General features: G+C 41.3%; 1 protein-coding gene across 2 annotated transcripts in view; it reads right to left on the bottom strand.

Annotated features, from left to right (window-relative positions):
• Nucleotides 1-17,131, bottom strand: part of BID (BH3 interacting domain death agonist) — a 51,972-nt gene that overhangs the window by 14,864 nt on the left and 19,977 nt on the right. For both annotated transcript variants that reach the window (XM_056797308.1, XM_056797307.1), the window contains exons 2-3: nt 7,845-7,924; nt 868-1,057 (exon numbers count right to left, since the gene is read on the bottom strand). In XM_056797308.1, the coding sequence (XP_056653286.1) occupies nt 868-1,057; nt 7,845-7,853 (199 nt within the window). In that variant the 5' untranslated portion in view covers nt 7,854-7,924. The remainder of the gene's footprint in view (nt 1-867; nt 1,058-7,844; nt 7,925-17,131) is intronic.

Genomic DNA, 17,131 nt, shown 5'->3' with positions numbered 1-17,131 from the left:
CTCTCCAAAAGTCTTCCATCATCCTGTTTCTGGTCATTGGGCTAGGAATAGGACATTTAGAAGCATGAAAAACAAGAGTTTGGGAGGTTAACCCTCAGGATCAGAGGAAGAATATTGATTTTTTTATTCCTGTTTTTCCTTTTTAAAGTAAAAAAAATGTAACCATGGAAAAATATCCTAAATTAATTAATTAAATAAAATTTAAAAAAAGTAGAGAAAATTTGGGAACAGCTGAACAAGGAAGGAGTTAAAAGACCCACCTCTCATTAGTCTTTGTTGTTATTTTTTAGTCATGTCTTATAATTCCATTTGGGGTTTTCTTGGCAAAGATACTGGAGTGGTTTACCATTTCCTTCTCTAGCCCATTTTATTGATAAGGAATAATGGTTACAAATTGTAACAAAAGTTACAAAATTACAAATAAGGAGTAATAGGGTTAAATGACTTGCCCAGGGTCTCAGAACTAGAATCTGAGGCCAGATTGAATTCTCCTCTTCCTGACTCCGTGTCTGGGGCTCTCTCCACTGCACCACCTAGCTGCCCCTCTCACTGACTACAACTATGTATTGTCCATGAGTATTTGGTCAGCACCTCCTGTACGACACTTAAATACAAAGCCTGAAACAAGTCCCGCACTCAGACAGCTTATATGTAAGTCTGTTAACCTTCCTGGAACTCTTTCCTCATCTGTAAAATAGGAATACTACTATTTGTCCTCTTTTTCAGTCTGAGTTCTTGTGGGACCCAAGAAGGAAACGTATACAAAAATGTCATACAAAAGTGGGGCAAAGTTTTGTAAAACAGACAATCAGGAACTCAGCTGCTCTCTGAGCAGCCTGAGAAAAGGAACCAGAGCAAGAAGCTTACCTTCCTCCTCTTCAAAATGGCAGCTCCGATTGCCATCTGTCTGCAGCTCATAGTTGTCCTCCAAACCACCCCCTTGAAAATGGGGTGGCCTGTTCAGCTCCTGGCCCAGCTCCTTCAGCTCCGTTTGGAAAAAGGAGTTACTGGAACATTGTAGGAAGTTGAAGAGCAGCAAGCTGGTCTTTCGATTGTCCTGGGAGCAACACAGAAACCAATTAGCCACTGGTCAGGCACTGGGACAGTGTTTTTGAGTTTGGGGACAAATTGTGTAAGTTCTTCGACAGTTGGATCTGTTGAGCTTACTCAATATATACTGTGGAAAGGGAACCCCTTCCTCCCAAGATTGTGAACTTTCTGCTTGTCCGAGCCAGTCCTAGGAGCAGGACTCGGACTCGTAACCCTATTTTCCAGGTCCCCCTCCTAGGGCTGGCTTCACGATCCTGGGAGGAAGGGGTTCCCTTTACACAATACAATGAAATTATCTGGGTGCCAGAAAGGTTTTTTAGGTCCCAACTTGTATAGGCATAGGCTACTACTATATTTCTTTGCCTAAGTAAATCTTGAGGACTCACCTCCTTAACTCCTAGCACTAACCTATACCCTATCAAGGAAAAATGTCAACAGCATACCATACCTTCTCTCTCCTTCTAACTTATCTAGTTCTATTGATGGAACCACCATTCTCAGGGTCATAGAAGTTTTTCATCTCAGATCCTTCCCTTTTCCTTAGCCTTCACATTCAATCAACTGCCAAGTCCACAATCTCTCCCATTTATTCCCTTTTCTCCCTTTTCTTCAGCTACCTCGATTCAGGCTTTCATTTCTTGCTGCAAAACCCAGTGGTCTCCAAATTTTTTGAACACATCTACCTAGTAATAAAAAAAGTTGTTGAACAATTTTTGAATGCCCCCCCCCCACTGTTTCCAACATTTTTATTCTTTGTATCACCATTATTTCCTCTTCAATGCAAATAATGCCTTCTCCTACCCCTGCCACAATAATAAAAACAAAAGGGAGCTCCCCCTCCCAGAAATCCAGCCTCCTCTCAGAGCACTAGAGTATCCAGTGGTGAAGGGATGAACTAGGCTGAAGCTGGACAGAACTGGGGAGGGGGGGAAGGTGGAGGAATACCAAAAAAGAAGAGAGGATAGTGGTCACAGTCAGAGGTGTACAGTTTTGCAGACAGCCCACAGCTTGGGCACATTCTTGTGGGCTGCCAAGTCATGGCAAGAGACTCCCTAAGAGGATCTGGGGGGGAGATCCCACTACGTGAGGGCCTTCATGGCTTTGATCTCTCCAGGGCTCAGCTTGGGGGTGGGGGTAGTGGGAAGATATTGAGGAACGAGAGACTTGAGGCCCACTGTGCTGCTACAGGGAGCAAGGAAGATTGAACAGGCTTCTTCCAGCCTGGATTCCCATTCAGCTGGCACTGTAAACCTGGTTTGGGGGACCTCCAAGGACTGCTTCCCATTTGGAAAAAGTTGTGTGAATGATTAAAGAATGAGGATCTGGAAAACTTGGCTTGATAGGAAGGCTGTCTCTCTTCAGATTGCATAGCCTGGGGAGAAGATGTATGACTCTTCCTCCAAGTGCCTGTGTCTATGCTGCTGTGGAGCTTGGGGTTACAGGTTTATAGGGGAAGCTCCCAGAGAACTCTCAGTGATAAGGGAAAAGTCACTACTTTAGGCTCAACGTGCTCTTCCTAATCCCTTCTTTTCAGGATGCAAAGGTCATCTACAGTGAAGCTCATGTCCAGGCTAGAACTTCACAGACGAGATCTCCCATGATCTGATGTGCTTCAAAAAACTAAAGGAGGAGGACATCTCCTTTCCTTTGCTGAGCTGATCTGCCAACATACCTCCAAAATAGACCATAGGCAGAAAGAGGACCTCAACAGGTTTCAGGGTCGCATGGATCAGCCCATTTACCCACAAGGAAAGGCATGGAAAGAAGATGAAGAGGTGTTTGATCCTAGCCCAAAATACAGTGCAATACCACAGCCCGCTGTCATCCTTACGGATGATCACAGGAAAGCAGTGGTTTCAAGAAGAGAATGTCTGGGCAGACAAAGCACCCTCAGCATCAGGCCATTTTGCTTTGATGGGCAAGACTCTGTGATCCTATATGGTGCTTTCACCTCCTTCACACTCTAATACTCCAAGAGCAGGAGTGCTGACTTTAGCCCACTCTTTGATCTTTTCTCCCCTTTCCCAACTGCCACCATCCCCTGAGAGCCTCCTGCTGCATATCAAAGAACTTACTGGTCGTGGACTTCCTCAAAGTACTGGTTTGACTCTACTAAATTAAATCCTCTGCCCCTTCCTAGGCACTGTCTCCCATCTTGGGCAGTCACCCTCTAGGAGCTGGCCTTCTCTCCTAAAGTAGCTTTGAGAGAAACACTAAGTAGAATAGACCTCTTGGAGATCCCCAAGGCAGCTGGGCATCACTAGGCGCTGTCTTCCCTCTCTGAGCCGCAGTCAGGGTGGCTACATGCCAAGCCATAGCTCTACCAGACCAGGGCTGAGATTGCAACCCCTTTTACCTGTCTGGCTTTTGGCTCCCCCTAGCGTCATCTCCACTCAGAAGATCTGCAGGATTCTGGTCTACACTTAAAGGACATTTGCCTCTACTACTAGATTTTTTTAAAATTAAACTTTATAAAAAAAATCTACTTTTTATCCCTTCCATCCCCTCCTCCCCCATGCAAGAGAAGAAAAACAAAATTCTTGTCATCAATTTTCATATAGCCAAGCAAAACCACTGCCACTGCGACAAAAGAATGTCTACCCTTTGATCCAGCCATAGCACTGCTGGGTCTGTACCCCAAAGAGATAATGGACAAAAAGACTTGTACAAAAATATTCATAGCTGCGCTCTTTGTGGTGGCCAAAAATTGGAAAACGAGGGGATGCCCCTCAATTGGGGAATGGCTGAGCAAATTGTGGTATATGTTGGTGATGGAATACTATTGTGCTCAAAGGAACAATAAAGTGGAGGAATTCCATGGAGACTGGAACAACCTCCAGGAAGTGATGCAGGGCGAGAGGAGCAGAACCAGGAGAACATTGTACACAGAGACTAATACACTGTGGTATAATCGAACGTAATGGACTTCTCCATTAGTGGCGGTGTAATGTCCCTGAATAATCTGCAGGGATCTAGGAGAAAAAACACTATTCATAAGCAGAGGATAAACTGTGGGAGTAGAAACACCGAGGAAAAGCAACTGCCTGACTACAGCGGTTGAGGGGACATGACAGAGGAGAGACTCTAAACGAAACTCTAATGCAAATACTAACAACATGGCAATGGGTTCGAATCAAGAACACATGTGATACCCAGTGGAATCACGCGTCGGCTATGGGGGGTGGGGGTGGGAAGAAAATTATCTTTGTCTTTAACGAATAATGCTTGGAAATGATCAAATAAAATATTATAAAATTTAAAAAAAAGGAAAAAATAATAATATTACGACAAAAAAAAAACCAAACAAACCACTGCCACTGGATTGAAGACTATGGGGCAGGGGCTCTACAGTAGAAGGGCTCGGTGACAAAAGGCTTTGAACACCAAATGGAAGATTTTGTATTTGGTTCTGGAGGTAACAGGAAGTCTCTGGAGTTTAGCGAGTAGGGGGCTAACATGGGAGGAACTGTCTGTGTTTCAGGAAGATAACTTTTGAGTGGATGTGCTGGAGGGGAAAAACTTGTGCAAGGGAAACCAACTAGTAGGTCCTAGCAACAGTCTAGGCATGATTAGGTGTGAGTCTGAGAAGGGGGCATATTTGAGAAATGTTATGCAGGCAAAATCAGCTGTATACAGGGAGGAAAGAGATTGTAAAGAGCTGACGATGATGTCTAGGAGGCTGGGAGTATAACAGTACTAAGGAAGTTTGGAAGTGGGGACTCATAAAGGGGAAAGAGAATGAGTTTAGTTTGGGGCACTTAGACTAAGTTAGGTGGTATAGTGGGTAGAGTGCTGGGTCTAGAATGTGGCCTCAGATACTTACTAGCTATGTGACTGGGCAAGTCATTAATTTCCTTTTACCCCTGTTTTCTCATCTGTAAAATGGGGATAATAATAGCACCTAACCTCCTAGGGTTATTGGGAAAATCATATGAGATCATCGTAAAGGATTTAGCAGATAGTAAATGCCCTATAAAGCTTTAGGAACATAAAAATGCTATTATTATTATTATTAGACATTCAGTTTGAAATATCTAATAGGAAAATGTGGATGTGAGACTAGAGGTCATCCAAGAGGATAAAACTCTTTAATTGCAAGAATCATTAATAGGGGGAGGATAGTGGAATACAATGGGAGCTGAGGAGATAGATCAATCAGCAAGTGAAATCACACAGAGGGAAAAGAGAAGAGAGCTCAGCACAGTACTGAAGGACACCCACACTAAGGCTTGACCTGGATGAAGATACAGCAAGGGAGACTGGGAAGGAGCAGTCAATTGAGTAGGAGGCAGTAAATGTCTCCAGAGGGTGGTCAGCAATTGTCAAAGGCTAGAGAGAGGTCAGAAAAGATGAGGATGGAGAATAAGCCACTGGGGTTGGTGATTGAGATTGGTACCTTCAGAGAGTGTAGTTTAGGAAACCAGACTGTAGAGTTAAGAAGAGAGAGGGAGGAGAGGAAGTAGAAGCACTTATTGTTGGAAGCCTTCTAAAAGATTTTAGATACAAAAACACAAAAGGGATATGGGACAATAGTTAATGGAGATAGATTAAATGACAGTTTTCAAAAGGATGGGGGAGTTGTGGGTGTGTTTGTAGGTAGTAGGGAAGCAGCCAGTGGATAAAGAATAAATGAAGATAAATGAGAGGAGGGGGATGAAAGAAGGGATAATCTGCTCATGAATGGGATGGGATCCCTTGTGCATGTAGAAAAGTTGGCTTTGGCAAGAAGAGTCAGCTCTTCCTCCATGTCAGGGGAAAAGATATATGAGAGAGGGAAGATGAAGGAGAGGGAAGAAGATGAAGTTCTCAGTGATGGCCTTAATTTTTTTCAGTAAAATATGAGATGGGTTCTGAGCTGAGATGGTGAGGAGATGAAGCTGTGGGCCATCTGAGGAGGGATGAAAAGGTCTGGAAGTGTCACTGTGGTGAGTGAGTTAGTGTGTTAATTAAGGAAATTGTAAAAGAATTTCCTGATTAGTGAGGTCCCAGATGAGGTTATAGAATATAAAGATCCATGCTAGGATTCAATCACTTTCCAGAATTATACAGCTTTAAATTTTGCTTTTCATTGCTTGACCCTTTTGAACCTTTCCATTCTTCTTCTCCTCCTCTTTCTTCTTCTCCTTCTCCTCCTTCTTCTCTTTCTCCTTCTTCTCCTTCTCCTTCTTCTTCTTCTTCTTCTTCTTCTTCTCTTTCTTCTTCTCCTTCTCCTTCTTCTCCCTCTTCTTCTTCTCTTTCTTCTTCTCCTTCTCCTTCTTCTTCTTCTTCTTCTCTTTCTTCTCCTTCTCCTTCTCCTTCTCCTTCTTCTTCTCCCTCTTCTTCTTCTTCTCTTTCTTCTTCTCCTTCTCCTTCTCCTTCTTCTTCTCCTTCTTCTTCTCTTTCTTCTTCTCCTTCTCCTTCTCCTTCTCCCTCTCCTTCTCCTTCTCCTTCTTCTTCTCCTTCTTCTTCTCCTTCTCCTTCTTCTTCTTCTTCTTCCTCTTCTTCTTCTTCCTCTTCTTCCTTCTTCTTCCTCTTCCTTCTTTTTCCTCTTCCTCTTCTTCTTTCTTCTTCCTCTTCCTCTTCTTCTTCTTCCTCTTCCTCTTCTTCCTCCTCTTCCTCCTTCTTCTTCCTCTTCCTTTTTTCTTCTTCTTCCTCTTCTTCTTCTTTTTAAAAACCCTTACTTTCCATCTTAGAATCAGTACTGTAGACAAGGGGGATTAAGTGATTTGCCCAGGGTCACACAGCTAGGAAGTATCTCTCTTCCATTCTTCTTAACCTTTATTCTCCTCTGTGCACTCTACTTCCTACAATGGCCTACTTTTCTATTCCTCTAACACAACACTTCAATCTTCTTCAAAGAGAACTTTTGGTGGATGTAATAACTCTCTTATTAATGACAACAAACACCAGACATCTGGGAGGAGGTCAAACTGTGACCAATCTTGGATTATCAAACAGTCCCTGAATTTTCTCAGATAAAAAAATCTAGAAGCTCAGTTTACTCCAGATTCTCGTTTTATGAGGCCTTAAGAGATGAAAAGCTTTACCCTAGTTCACAAAACTAGTGATTTAGGTGAAATCAAAATTCTGGTCTTTAGTACCATTTCCATTACATTAAATTGTTTCTATATAGATATCTTCTGAACGCATTCTCAATTGGAAGCATCTTAAGCTGTCTGTTGTGCTTCCTGTCCCCATTTGGGATTTTCTTGGCAAAGATACTAGAGTGATTTGCCATTTCCTTCTCCAGCTCATTTTACACATAAGGAAACTGAGGCAAACATAGTTATATATCTGGGACTGGATTTGAACTCACAAAAATGAGTCTGCTTGAATCTAGGGTCATTGCTCTATCCACTCCAGCACCACTTAGCTGTTTTACCTCACAATAAATAAGGGAAATCATATTTTCCCATCCCACTTAATTCAGGTAACAGCTTTGAAATAGACATCAAGAATTTACCAGCTTTTTTAAAAACACCCAAAAGCCTCCTGATTAATTTGGGAAGTAAAAAAATTTTTTTTTTAGAATTTCATCTTATTTGCTAAGTGCCCCAAACAAAGTGCTGTTTTTCCACTAGCAAAGATCGTTTGTTTAATGCCATTTTCCTTGCCTGGGACATATATATCCCCTTGGAGGGGTATGGACTTTCATAAGTCAGTCCTTGGGCCTTTGGTGCTCTAAAGATCTGTATAAAATAGGAAGCCATCTCTGCCCATCTTTTTCCATCTATGAATGCCTTCTTTCTTTCCCTTTTTGACTCATCAAATTCCTAAACTAGCATCCAGTTTGGGAAGACCTTCTTGACTCTAACCTGATCCATTGCAAAGTCTCTTCTGGACAGCAGTGCCTCAGTGGAACCCCTCAGCGTGGCCTTCTGGATGACAGGATAGGCTGAAAGAGAAAAGTGCACATATATATACACAGAAGTGAGTAGGGCTTTGATCCATTGGCGAGGAGACTCACTCACCTTCCCCAGTCAAGGGGGGACTTATCTGAATACATCAGTATAATTTCCCATTCATTTTCCCCCTTTCCTTTTCCCCCTTCTCTCTCTTTCTTGAGCTATAAATGTACAATCATCAAACTGAATTTTTGTTTCCCCCATCCTCTGTAAGAACATCTTGAATATCAGCCAAATTCCCATTACAGTTCATTAAAAAACAAAAACCCAACCCTAAATAATTTAGATTGAGAGGAGGGATGGAGAACATAGTTTGGATTTCTGAAGTACTGAATTATATATAGGATGCTTATAAAGAAATGTAATTTTTTTACTTTAAAATACCAATAGAGGGACAGCTAGGTGGTTCAGTGGATTGAGAACCAGGCCTAGAGATGGGAGCTCTTGGGTTCAAATCTGACCTCAGACACTTCCTAGTTGCATGATACCCCACATTGCCTAGCCTTTACCCCTCTTCTGCCTTGGAACCAAATACTTAATATTGACTCAAATGTGGAAATTAAGTGTTTAAAAAATAATAAAATGCCAGTAGGAAATTAGACTGGGTTAATAAAAGTGTTACTCAGGAGAACTTTTTCTTCTTCCTACATTTATATTTTATAGTGTTATATAAATATAACATTTTACATAGTTTTAGTGCTTTGCACCATATTCAATTAACTTTCACATCTATTACCACATTTGATTCTCAAAGCAATCCTGCGAACTAAGCATTGAATTTATTTTCTGATTGTAATATATTAATAATAGTCATAATAATAATTGCTAGCATTTCTATATGCCAGGTACTCTGCTATGCATTTTACAAGTACATTCTCATTTGATCCTTACAACAACCCTAGGAAATGGCTGCTATTATTATCCTCGTTTTACAGATGAGGAAACTGAGGCAGATAGAGGTTAAGTGACTTGTCCAAAGTCACACAAATATTTGGAATCTTCCTTTCTTGACTCCAGGCTCAAAACTCTGAGCTACCCCTTCTCTCCCTATGCTTTACCCCTCCTACCTGTATTCTTTGGTCTCACCAAGATCTCCCACCCCACCACGCCACAGTACTTTCTCAGAACATTATCCCTGCTCCACTGACTTGGCTTTCATCACTTCCCAAACTCAATCCTATAGTTAAAAACTTCAACTACACACTGCCCTCCCAATTTCCTTCTCTCTTTGTCTTACGGGTCTTGCCTTGCCAAACCACAATCCTCTAGTAGCCCCCCCCCCCCAACTTCTTTGCTACTACTCACACACTCTTTTTTTCTTTAACCCTTACCCTGGAATCCACACTAAGGTGAAGAGTGATAAGGGCTAGGCAATGGAGGTTAAGTGACTTGCCCAGGGTCACACAGCTAGGAAGTGTCTGAGGTCACACTTGAACCCAGGACCTCCTGAAGGTCCAATTAAAAAAAATCAATTAGAGGAGAATAAAAGGATTGCCATGCATTAAAGAGGTCCAGTTGACTTTAAGTAATACACATTTATTGTGGACCTAGTTGTTACAGATGTGTGATTTCCTTTAATGGATGGTGGGCATTGAACCAGGATTGGCATTTGGCAAAGGCCAACTGGGAGAAGTTCATTGAGCAAGAAATTGAAAGGGTACTTTTTGGTGTTTTTTGGGGGGGGGCAGGGGAGGGAGCGGATAAGGTCAAGATTACAACAGGAAGTGAAGCTGGGACTGGGAGAAGAGGAAGGTGTAGATGACTTGTGATTTTGGAAGGAGGAAAAGTAAATTTTGGAAAAGAAAAGAACAAGCAGAGAAGGAGGGAGGAGCCTGTGGTCAGATAGATGAATTCTGGAGGTCTGGATCTTGGACCGAGAACACATATATATGGATGATGACGAGATCACCAATAGGGCCATCTCTATGGATAAGGTGGAATAAAAATACAGACAGGCCAGGAGGGGATTTATGAATTGGGAGACCAGGAAATTTAAGATGACAAAAGCAAAAGTAATCCCGTTCTATTCCAGACCCATTCACTGTCCATCCACAGTGACAATCCAAGATACATGTTTTGTGGGGCAGCTATGTAGCATAGTGGGTAGAGTGCCAGGCCCGGAGCTGGGAGGACCTGGGTTCAAATCTGGTCATAGACACTTCCCAGCTATGTGACCCTGGGCAAGTCACTTAACCCCAATTGCCTTGCCGTTGCTACTCTTTTGTCTTAGAATTGATACAAAGACAGAATGGAAGGGTAAAAAACAAAACCAAACCTTGTTTTGATGAAACTATGAACTGTGCACCCAATTGCATTATCATGATCCTGACATTCCTTATAGGCTTGGTTTTTTTGTGTTTTTTTTTTGCCCAGAAGAACACATTCCTATGAATCATTACGGATCTCATTTATGAAGCCTACAGTATTCTAGGGGTTTTGATGCAGTGACCAGGGTGTCATTTGAAAAAAAAAGCATCTAGAAGACCTCACAATATATGAACCCTGAACTGGACATTCTCCATGAGAATGGCAAAATCTGTGCTGAGCCTACAGCTTTCTGTTTTTATTCCTCAGTTGCCATTAATAATCAGAAGGTCATAGGGGCAGCTTATTAGCCTTACTGCTCTTCTGTCGTGGAACCAATACACGGTATCCATTCCAAGATGGAAGGTGAAGGTTTAAAAAAAATAATCAGAAGGTCTTTGAGTGAACTTGTTACAGTTGTTTCATTTGTCAAGTAATCTTGTGTGCCTTTAATATCCATATGGAAGAGAGCCTTAAGGTGTCTTTTGGCTCACCAGGTCAAACACCAAGCACAGTGGGGTCTCGCTTTCTTTATACCTTTCAGTAAATTGTAAGTGACTTTAAAAATGTGGTATGATGTAGACCATCACTTGTGAAAGCCTACTTCTGACCTTTTAAAAACCTTCTTTCAATTAAAGATGTCCCTAATACATGGATTGTTGATTCTCATAAAGATTTTATAGAGATGGGAAAATTGGCAGGTAATTTTTTCTTGATCATGTTTTAGTAATAATAACATCAATCATTTAAAAGATTTTCTCTATAATTATAAACTTTGTTGTTCAGTTGTTTCAAGTTGTGTCCAACTCTGTGTGACCCCATTTGGGGTTTTCCCAGGGAAGATGTTGGAGTAAGTAGTTAGCCATTTCTTTTTCTAACTCATTTTACTTAATTTATTATTATTTTTTTTTAAACTCTTACCTTCCGTCTTAGAGTTAATACTGTGTATTGGTTCCAAGGCAGAAGAGTGGTAAGGGCTAGGCAATGGGGGGGTCAAGTGACTTGCTCAGGGTCACAGAGCTAGGAAGTGTCTGAGGTCAAATTTGAACCCAGGACCTCCCATCTCTGGGCCTGACTCTCAATACACTGAGCCACCCAGCTGCCCCCTCTAACTCATTTTAAAGATGAAGAAACTGAGTCAAACAGGGCTAAATGATTTATTCAGGGTCACATAGCTGGTTAAGTGTTTGAAGCCAGATTTGAATTCAGGAAGGCAAGTCTATTTAGATGCCCTTATTATAAATGTAAATATCCATATATATGGACATTGTAAGATATAAAGAACAAAAAAAGATTATATATGAAATATCAAACTTGTGTTAAAGAGTTTTAAAAGTATGTATTAAAATTTAATACAGTAGTAATAAAATGTCCAGCTTTATCTGTTACCTTCTAAACTTCCTTTTGGACTCTGGTATATTATTAATATTTTCATTGCTGCTTTCTTGTTTTTGCCTTACTATCTACCAAGTAAGCCCTCTCTCATAGCGGCAGTCTTCCCATTTTATAGATGAGGAAACTGAGGCAAATTAAGGGCAAATGACATGCCCAGAGTCACATAGCTAATAAGTGTCTGAGGTCAAATCTGAATTCAGGTCTTCCTGATTCAAAGACCAAGGCTTGATCTACTATGTCACCTAGCTACATTTAGCATAGTGCCTGGTACATAGTAGATGCTTAATAAATGTTTGTTGGCTAACTTACTACTTGATTCTCTATCCCACTCATCACAATGAGTATTCCAAATCTTCTCTGCTCAAATTTTCTAACAGTACCTCCTCTCAACACTCCCTTCACTGAGGCCTTCATATCATACTTTAATTTTAAAAAAATGGAGACCATCCATTAAAAATCTTTCTCTTGTCCTTTCCTCTTCATTTTACCATCTCTTGACTTTTATCTCCCACTATTTCCTCCCTTATTCCTTTATCTGGGGTGCCCATTGCCTTGGGAATGCCAATCCTCCTACATGCCCCCTTGATCATATCTCATTTTTATTTCATCCCCCTTTTCTTTGCAATCTTTAATACTTTTCCTTCTCCTGCTTCCTTCCTTGTCTACTACAAACATGTTGAAATCTCCCTCTCTGTAAAAAGGCCATTTCTATCCATATTGCCACTTCCTGTCCTCTCTATCTTGTTAATCCCTTGCAATAATCAACTGAAATTCTTTTCTCCAAAGTTAAGAATAATAATCTCATCTTTGCCAAATGTAATGTTTTCTTCTCAATCCTCACAGGCCTTGACCTCTGCAATATTGGACATCATTGATCACTACCTTCTTCTGTATATTCTCCTCTTTGTATTTTTGGGACACAGCTCTCTCCTGGTTCTCCTACTTCCTTTCTAACTGATGATTCTCAGTCTCCTTAGCTGATTCATCATTCACATCAGACCACGTAACTCTGGGAGTACCCCAAGACAGATGACTCCCAGAGCTATATATCTAGCCCTGTACCTGCATGTTAGCCATTTCCATCTGGACTTCCCTATCATCATCTTGCGTACCACCATCTTCCTCATCATTCAGATTCACAGCCTCAGAATCATCGTCAGCTCCTTATTCTCACTCCTTAACAACATATCCAGTCATTTGCCAAATCCTTCAGTCTCTGCCATCTTTTGAATATTCACATAGCCACTATTCTTGTTCAGACCCTCAGCCCTCCTGGACTACTGCAATCACCATTTGGCCTCTGTCAGAGACCATGTGTGGGGAAAAACTTATGACCAGGAATAAGATAAGGGTTTCTGAGAATCTGAACAAACAAGTTACCACCTGGAAACTGGCATCGTTAGACCAACGGCCACAAATCATAAAAATTCTTCACATTCCCTCCTGTTACAACCTGTCCTTAATCACCCCCCCCCCCCACCTCAAGTGTATATATTCTTACCTTGCGCCTACAATAAACGAGCCTTGACACTATTAGACAGACTGTCTTTCTTGCGTGCTTGGTCTCCCCTCTCTCCCCCTATGGTCTTTTAGGTGGCTGCTTCACGGACCCCACAGTTGTATCCGGCTGGACCTGGATAGGCCTCTTGGCCTGACTCCACTCAATTCCATCTTCCACAATGCCACCAAAGTTATTTCCCTAAATGGCAGGTCTGATCATGGACTGCCTACTCCAAACTCTAGTAACTCCCTCTTCCTTCTAGAATCAATAGGAACTTCTCCATTTGGCAATCAATTCTTTTGCTATCCCTTTGAGTCCTTTTCCCCTGCTTTGTTCCCCCTCCTGATATTCTCTAATGCAACTAGACCAACCTACAGCCGCTCTACAAATATGGGACTCCATCTCCAATTCTATGACTTTGCTGTAGCTGTCCAGAACACTTTGAATGTGCTCCCCTTCTCACTTTCTCTTCTTGGAAATCATCGTTTCCTCGAGACTCAGTTCAAGTGCTGCCTTCCAAGTCAAGCCTTTTCTTTTCTTTTGAAGGCAGATACTTTCTCCTTTTTTATTTGTATCCTCAACACTCAGGACAGTGACACATAGTGATACTTAATACTTTTCATTCTGTGTGAAGTCTTTTCTGATTCTTTCTGCTACTAGCTTCCTCTACTCTGTAGCCACTTTTGTATGTATTATATATGTTCTATGTTTAATATAATATGTAGTCTATATGTAGATATATACCACATATAAATATAAATATTATATTATAATAATTCTAATATATCCCCAATTAGAACATAAGTTCTTTGACAGCAGAGAAAGTGGTATTGTATAGACAAAAGGGCACAGGATTTCAAATCAGAGGAACTGGGTTCTAATCCTAATTCTGACTCTACCTGCCTGGGTGACTAAACCAATCACTTAACTTCCCAATGACTCAAGATTCTTCATTTATAAAATGAAGGGATTACACCTGATACCTTGAGTTCTCTTCATTTTAAATCTATCAGCCAATGAGGAAGTGTTTTACTTTTGTCTCTGCATCCTCCAGGTCTTAGCATAATATCTGGCACTAGTGCCAACTTACTAAATGTTTGATTGACAGATTGTGTACACTGATCTCCGGTGATCTCTCCTTGTGTGCTGCTTCATTCATGTACCTTGGTTATATGTTCCTGTCTCTTTCTGGAGAAGAAGCCCACAATTTCCACCTCTAACTGCTAACTAATTGCCACCCACAGGCAGGTCAGCTCAGGGGTCCTGGGAATAACAGTAGCCTCCAGACTACTAGGCTCACTTCTGCCTAGGTCCTGTGGCCATCATCCAAGGGAGCAGTGGAAAAGGAGCCCATCATCCAAGGTCACCATCATGCCCACCAACCACAAACCAAGTGCCACTGATAAGACAGGCTCTGGTAATGAAGCACGCTTGTAAGAAACATAGGTGACCAGGGTAACTTGTGTCTCTTCTTGTCCTAATTCTTCTCTTGTGGGACCATGATTTTTGCTAGGCAAATCACTGTCTAGTCTTCCTGGAAAGCTTCAAACCTTAAACCCCTGGCGGGTCTTCTTCTCTGCTACCTGGGACCATGCACTTTAAAGATACACTTTGCCTTTAATATTGCAAGCTTAGTATTTTATTTTATTTTTAAAATGTTTTCCCATGGTCATGATTTATTTTCTCTCCCTCCTCTCTTCCCTCCCCTCTCCCAGAGCTGACAAGCAATTCCACTGGGTTATATATGTATTATTACTCAAAATCTTTTCCATATTTTTCATTTTTATAAGTTTTTTAAAACCCAAACTCCAAATCATATACCCATATAAACAAGTAACAAATCCTATGTTTTTCTTCTGCATTTCTACTCCCACAGTTCTTTCTCTACATGTAGATTAAACTTAGTATTTTAAAGGTTCAATGGAGAGCAGCTAGGTGGCTCAGTGGATAGAGCACCAGGTCTGGAGTTGGAAAGTTCAAGGTTCAAATCAGACCTCAGACCCTTCCTAGCTGGGTGATCCTGGACAAGTCACTTAACTCCATTTACGTAGCCCTTGCCCTTCTGTCTTAGAGGTGTTGCTAAGATAGAAAGTAAAAAGGCCAAGTGACCCACTGTCAGTTTTTGACCAGTCAATAATCAAGCTACCCTTTCCATTTTATCTAGAAGCCCTTCAAATGTCATAAAAGGATAATGGGTGATAGATATGTCTTTGTATTTTTTTTTACACATTAACCCTTTGTTATCTACTTTGGTGATCATATCAAATGGGTTTGGGGGGGGCACAGGAGAACCAGTTCTCTCCTTATACCAAGTAGTAAATATTTTTCATAGATTTGCAACTATAAAGAATTGACTAGAATGAGCCTCTTGGATAATGACAATATTATGCTACTCTTGCCCAGGGTCACATAGCTAGGACATATCTGAGGCCAGATATAAATCCAAGTCCTCTAGACACCAGGCCTGGGTCTCTATCTGTTATGTGACTTGCCCAGAGTTACACAGCTAGGATGTGTCCCGGTGTATCTGCTTAGTTTCCCTTATATACTTATAAATGTTCTTCTACATTAAAGTTTTCTGTTACATAAAACAAAGTCTTTAAGTTGATTTTAGAATAAAATTGAAAAAAATTTTAACTTCCTAAAATTTAAAAATGCCAGGAAAATAAACCAGGAGTTGACAGTTTCTGATGATAATTATAGTTTAACATTTAGCCCATTCTAAATCTTTTTCTAAAAGAAGAGGCCCTTTACATTTTCCAAGAATAGATTTTAGAAGTCCTTCCAGAATACGGAAAATTATAAGCATCCTTAAAGAGGAAGGCATTTTCAGGATTGAAAAGTACTCAGAAGACAACCAAGAGGAAGGTCAAGAGAGGATCTGCCTGAATCATAACAACATCGTTGCCTTCCTTCCCTTCTCTTGTTCTAATCAAGATTCCCACTCACTGCAGACAGACCTGCTGGGGCTCGATTTGACTAAAGTACATCAGCTCATGTCAAAATGATTAAAGAGATTCAATTCTTCTATTAACCTCATGAATCTTCTATGAGGAATGCAGAGGAGAAAGGCTTGAGCGAGGGCATTTTTGGTAGTCTCAGCTTACTCCAAGAGACTGTTCCTTCTTACTCTGTCTCCTCTTCTTGCACCAACATAGTCCTTTCTGGAGCTTTAAAATCAAGTTAGGTGATGCCTGGCAAATCACTTAACCCCACTGCCTAGTCCTTAGCTCTCTTCTGCCTTGGAACCAATATGGAGTATTGATGCAAAGATGAAAGGTAGAGGTGTAAAAAAAAATCATGTTGGGGAAACTAAATGAACACATATGAAACAGGAGTTATATTGAACGTCATTAAAAGTTTTTAAAGAACGGACAAATCGTTGGACTGGAAATTGAGTCATCGGTCCTAGTCCTGGCTCTGCCACTGTTTAGTCTTATTTTTCCCCCCTTTCTTAGTATCAATTCTAAGAGTGGTGAGAGCTAGGCAAACAGTTATATGACTTGCCCAGAGTTACGCAGCTAGGATGAGTCCCAGGTCAGATTTGAACCCAGGTCCACCTGACTCCTGGCACTCTATCCATAGGCTACCTAGCTGCCCCTGATTGCTTGATCTTAGGAAAGTTATTGAACCTTTCATCACCTCATTTTCTTCATTGGTTGGATTAGATCACAAGCGGTCTATGAATAAGGAACATCTGCACCAGCGCCGATTACAATCTAACTATCTTATCTTTGCATAAATCTTCCACAGAGAAGATGGGTTCAACAAGTTTCCCAGGTTCTTCTCCTAACCGGTCTCTTTGCTGCCAATCTCTCTGTATTCTAGGTGATTTTCCACGTGGCTTTAGGATCAAGTGTCAATCCTCCTGCTGAGCTTTTAAAGCTCTTCAACCTCGCTGTATCTCGGAGCGCCCCCCAGTCCAAGCAAACGGCCCTTTTCCTGTTCCTCTTGGGTGACCTGCCTTCCCTTTGTTCGCCCCGGTTCTGGTTTCCCA

The sequence above is a fragment of the Monodelphis domestica genome, chromosome 5, assembly GCF_027887165.1.
Source record: "Monodelphis domestica isolate mMonDom1 chromosome 5, mMonDom1.pri, whole genome shotgun sequence".
NCBI lineage: Eukaryota > Metazoa > Chordata > Mammalia > Didelphimorphia > Didelphidae > Monodelphis > Monodelphis domestica.
The sequence above is the reverse complement of the archived record's forward strand: the minus strand, read 5'-3'. Positions and strand labels throughout refer to the sequence as shown.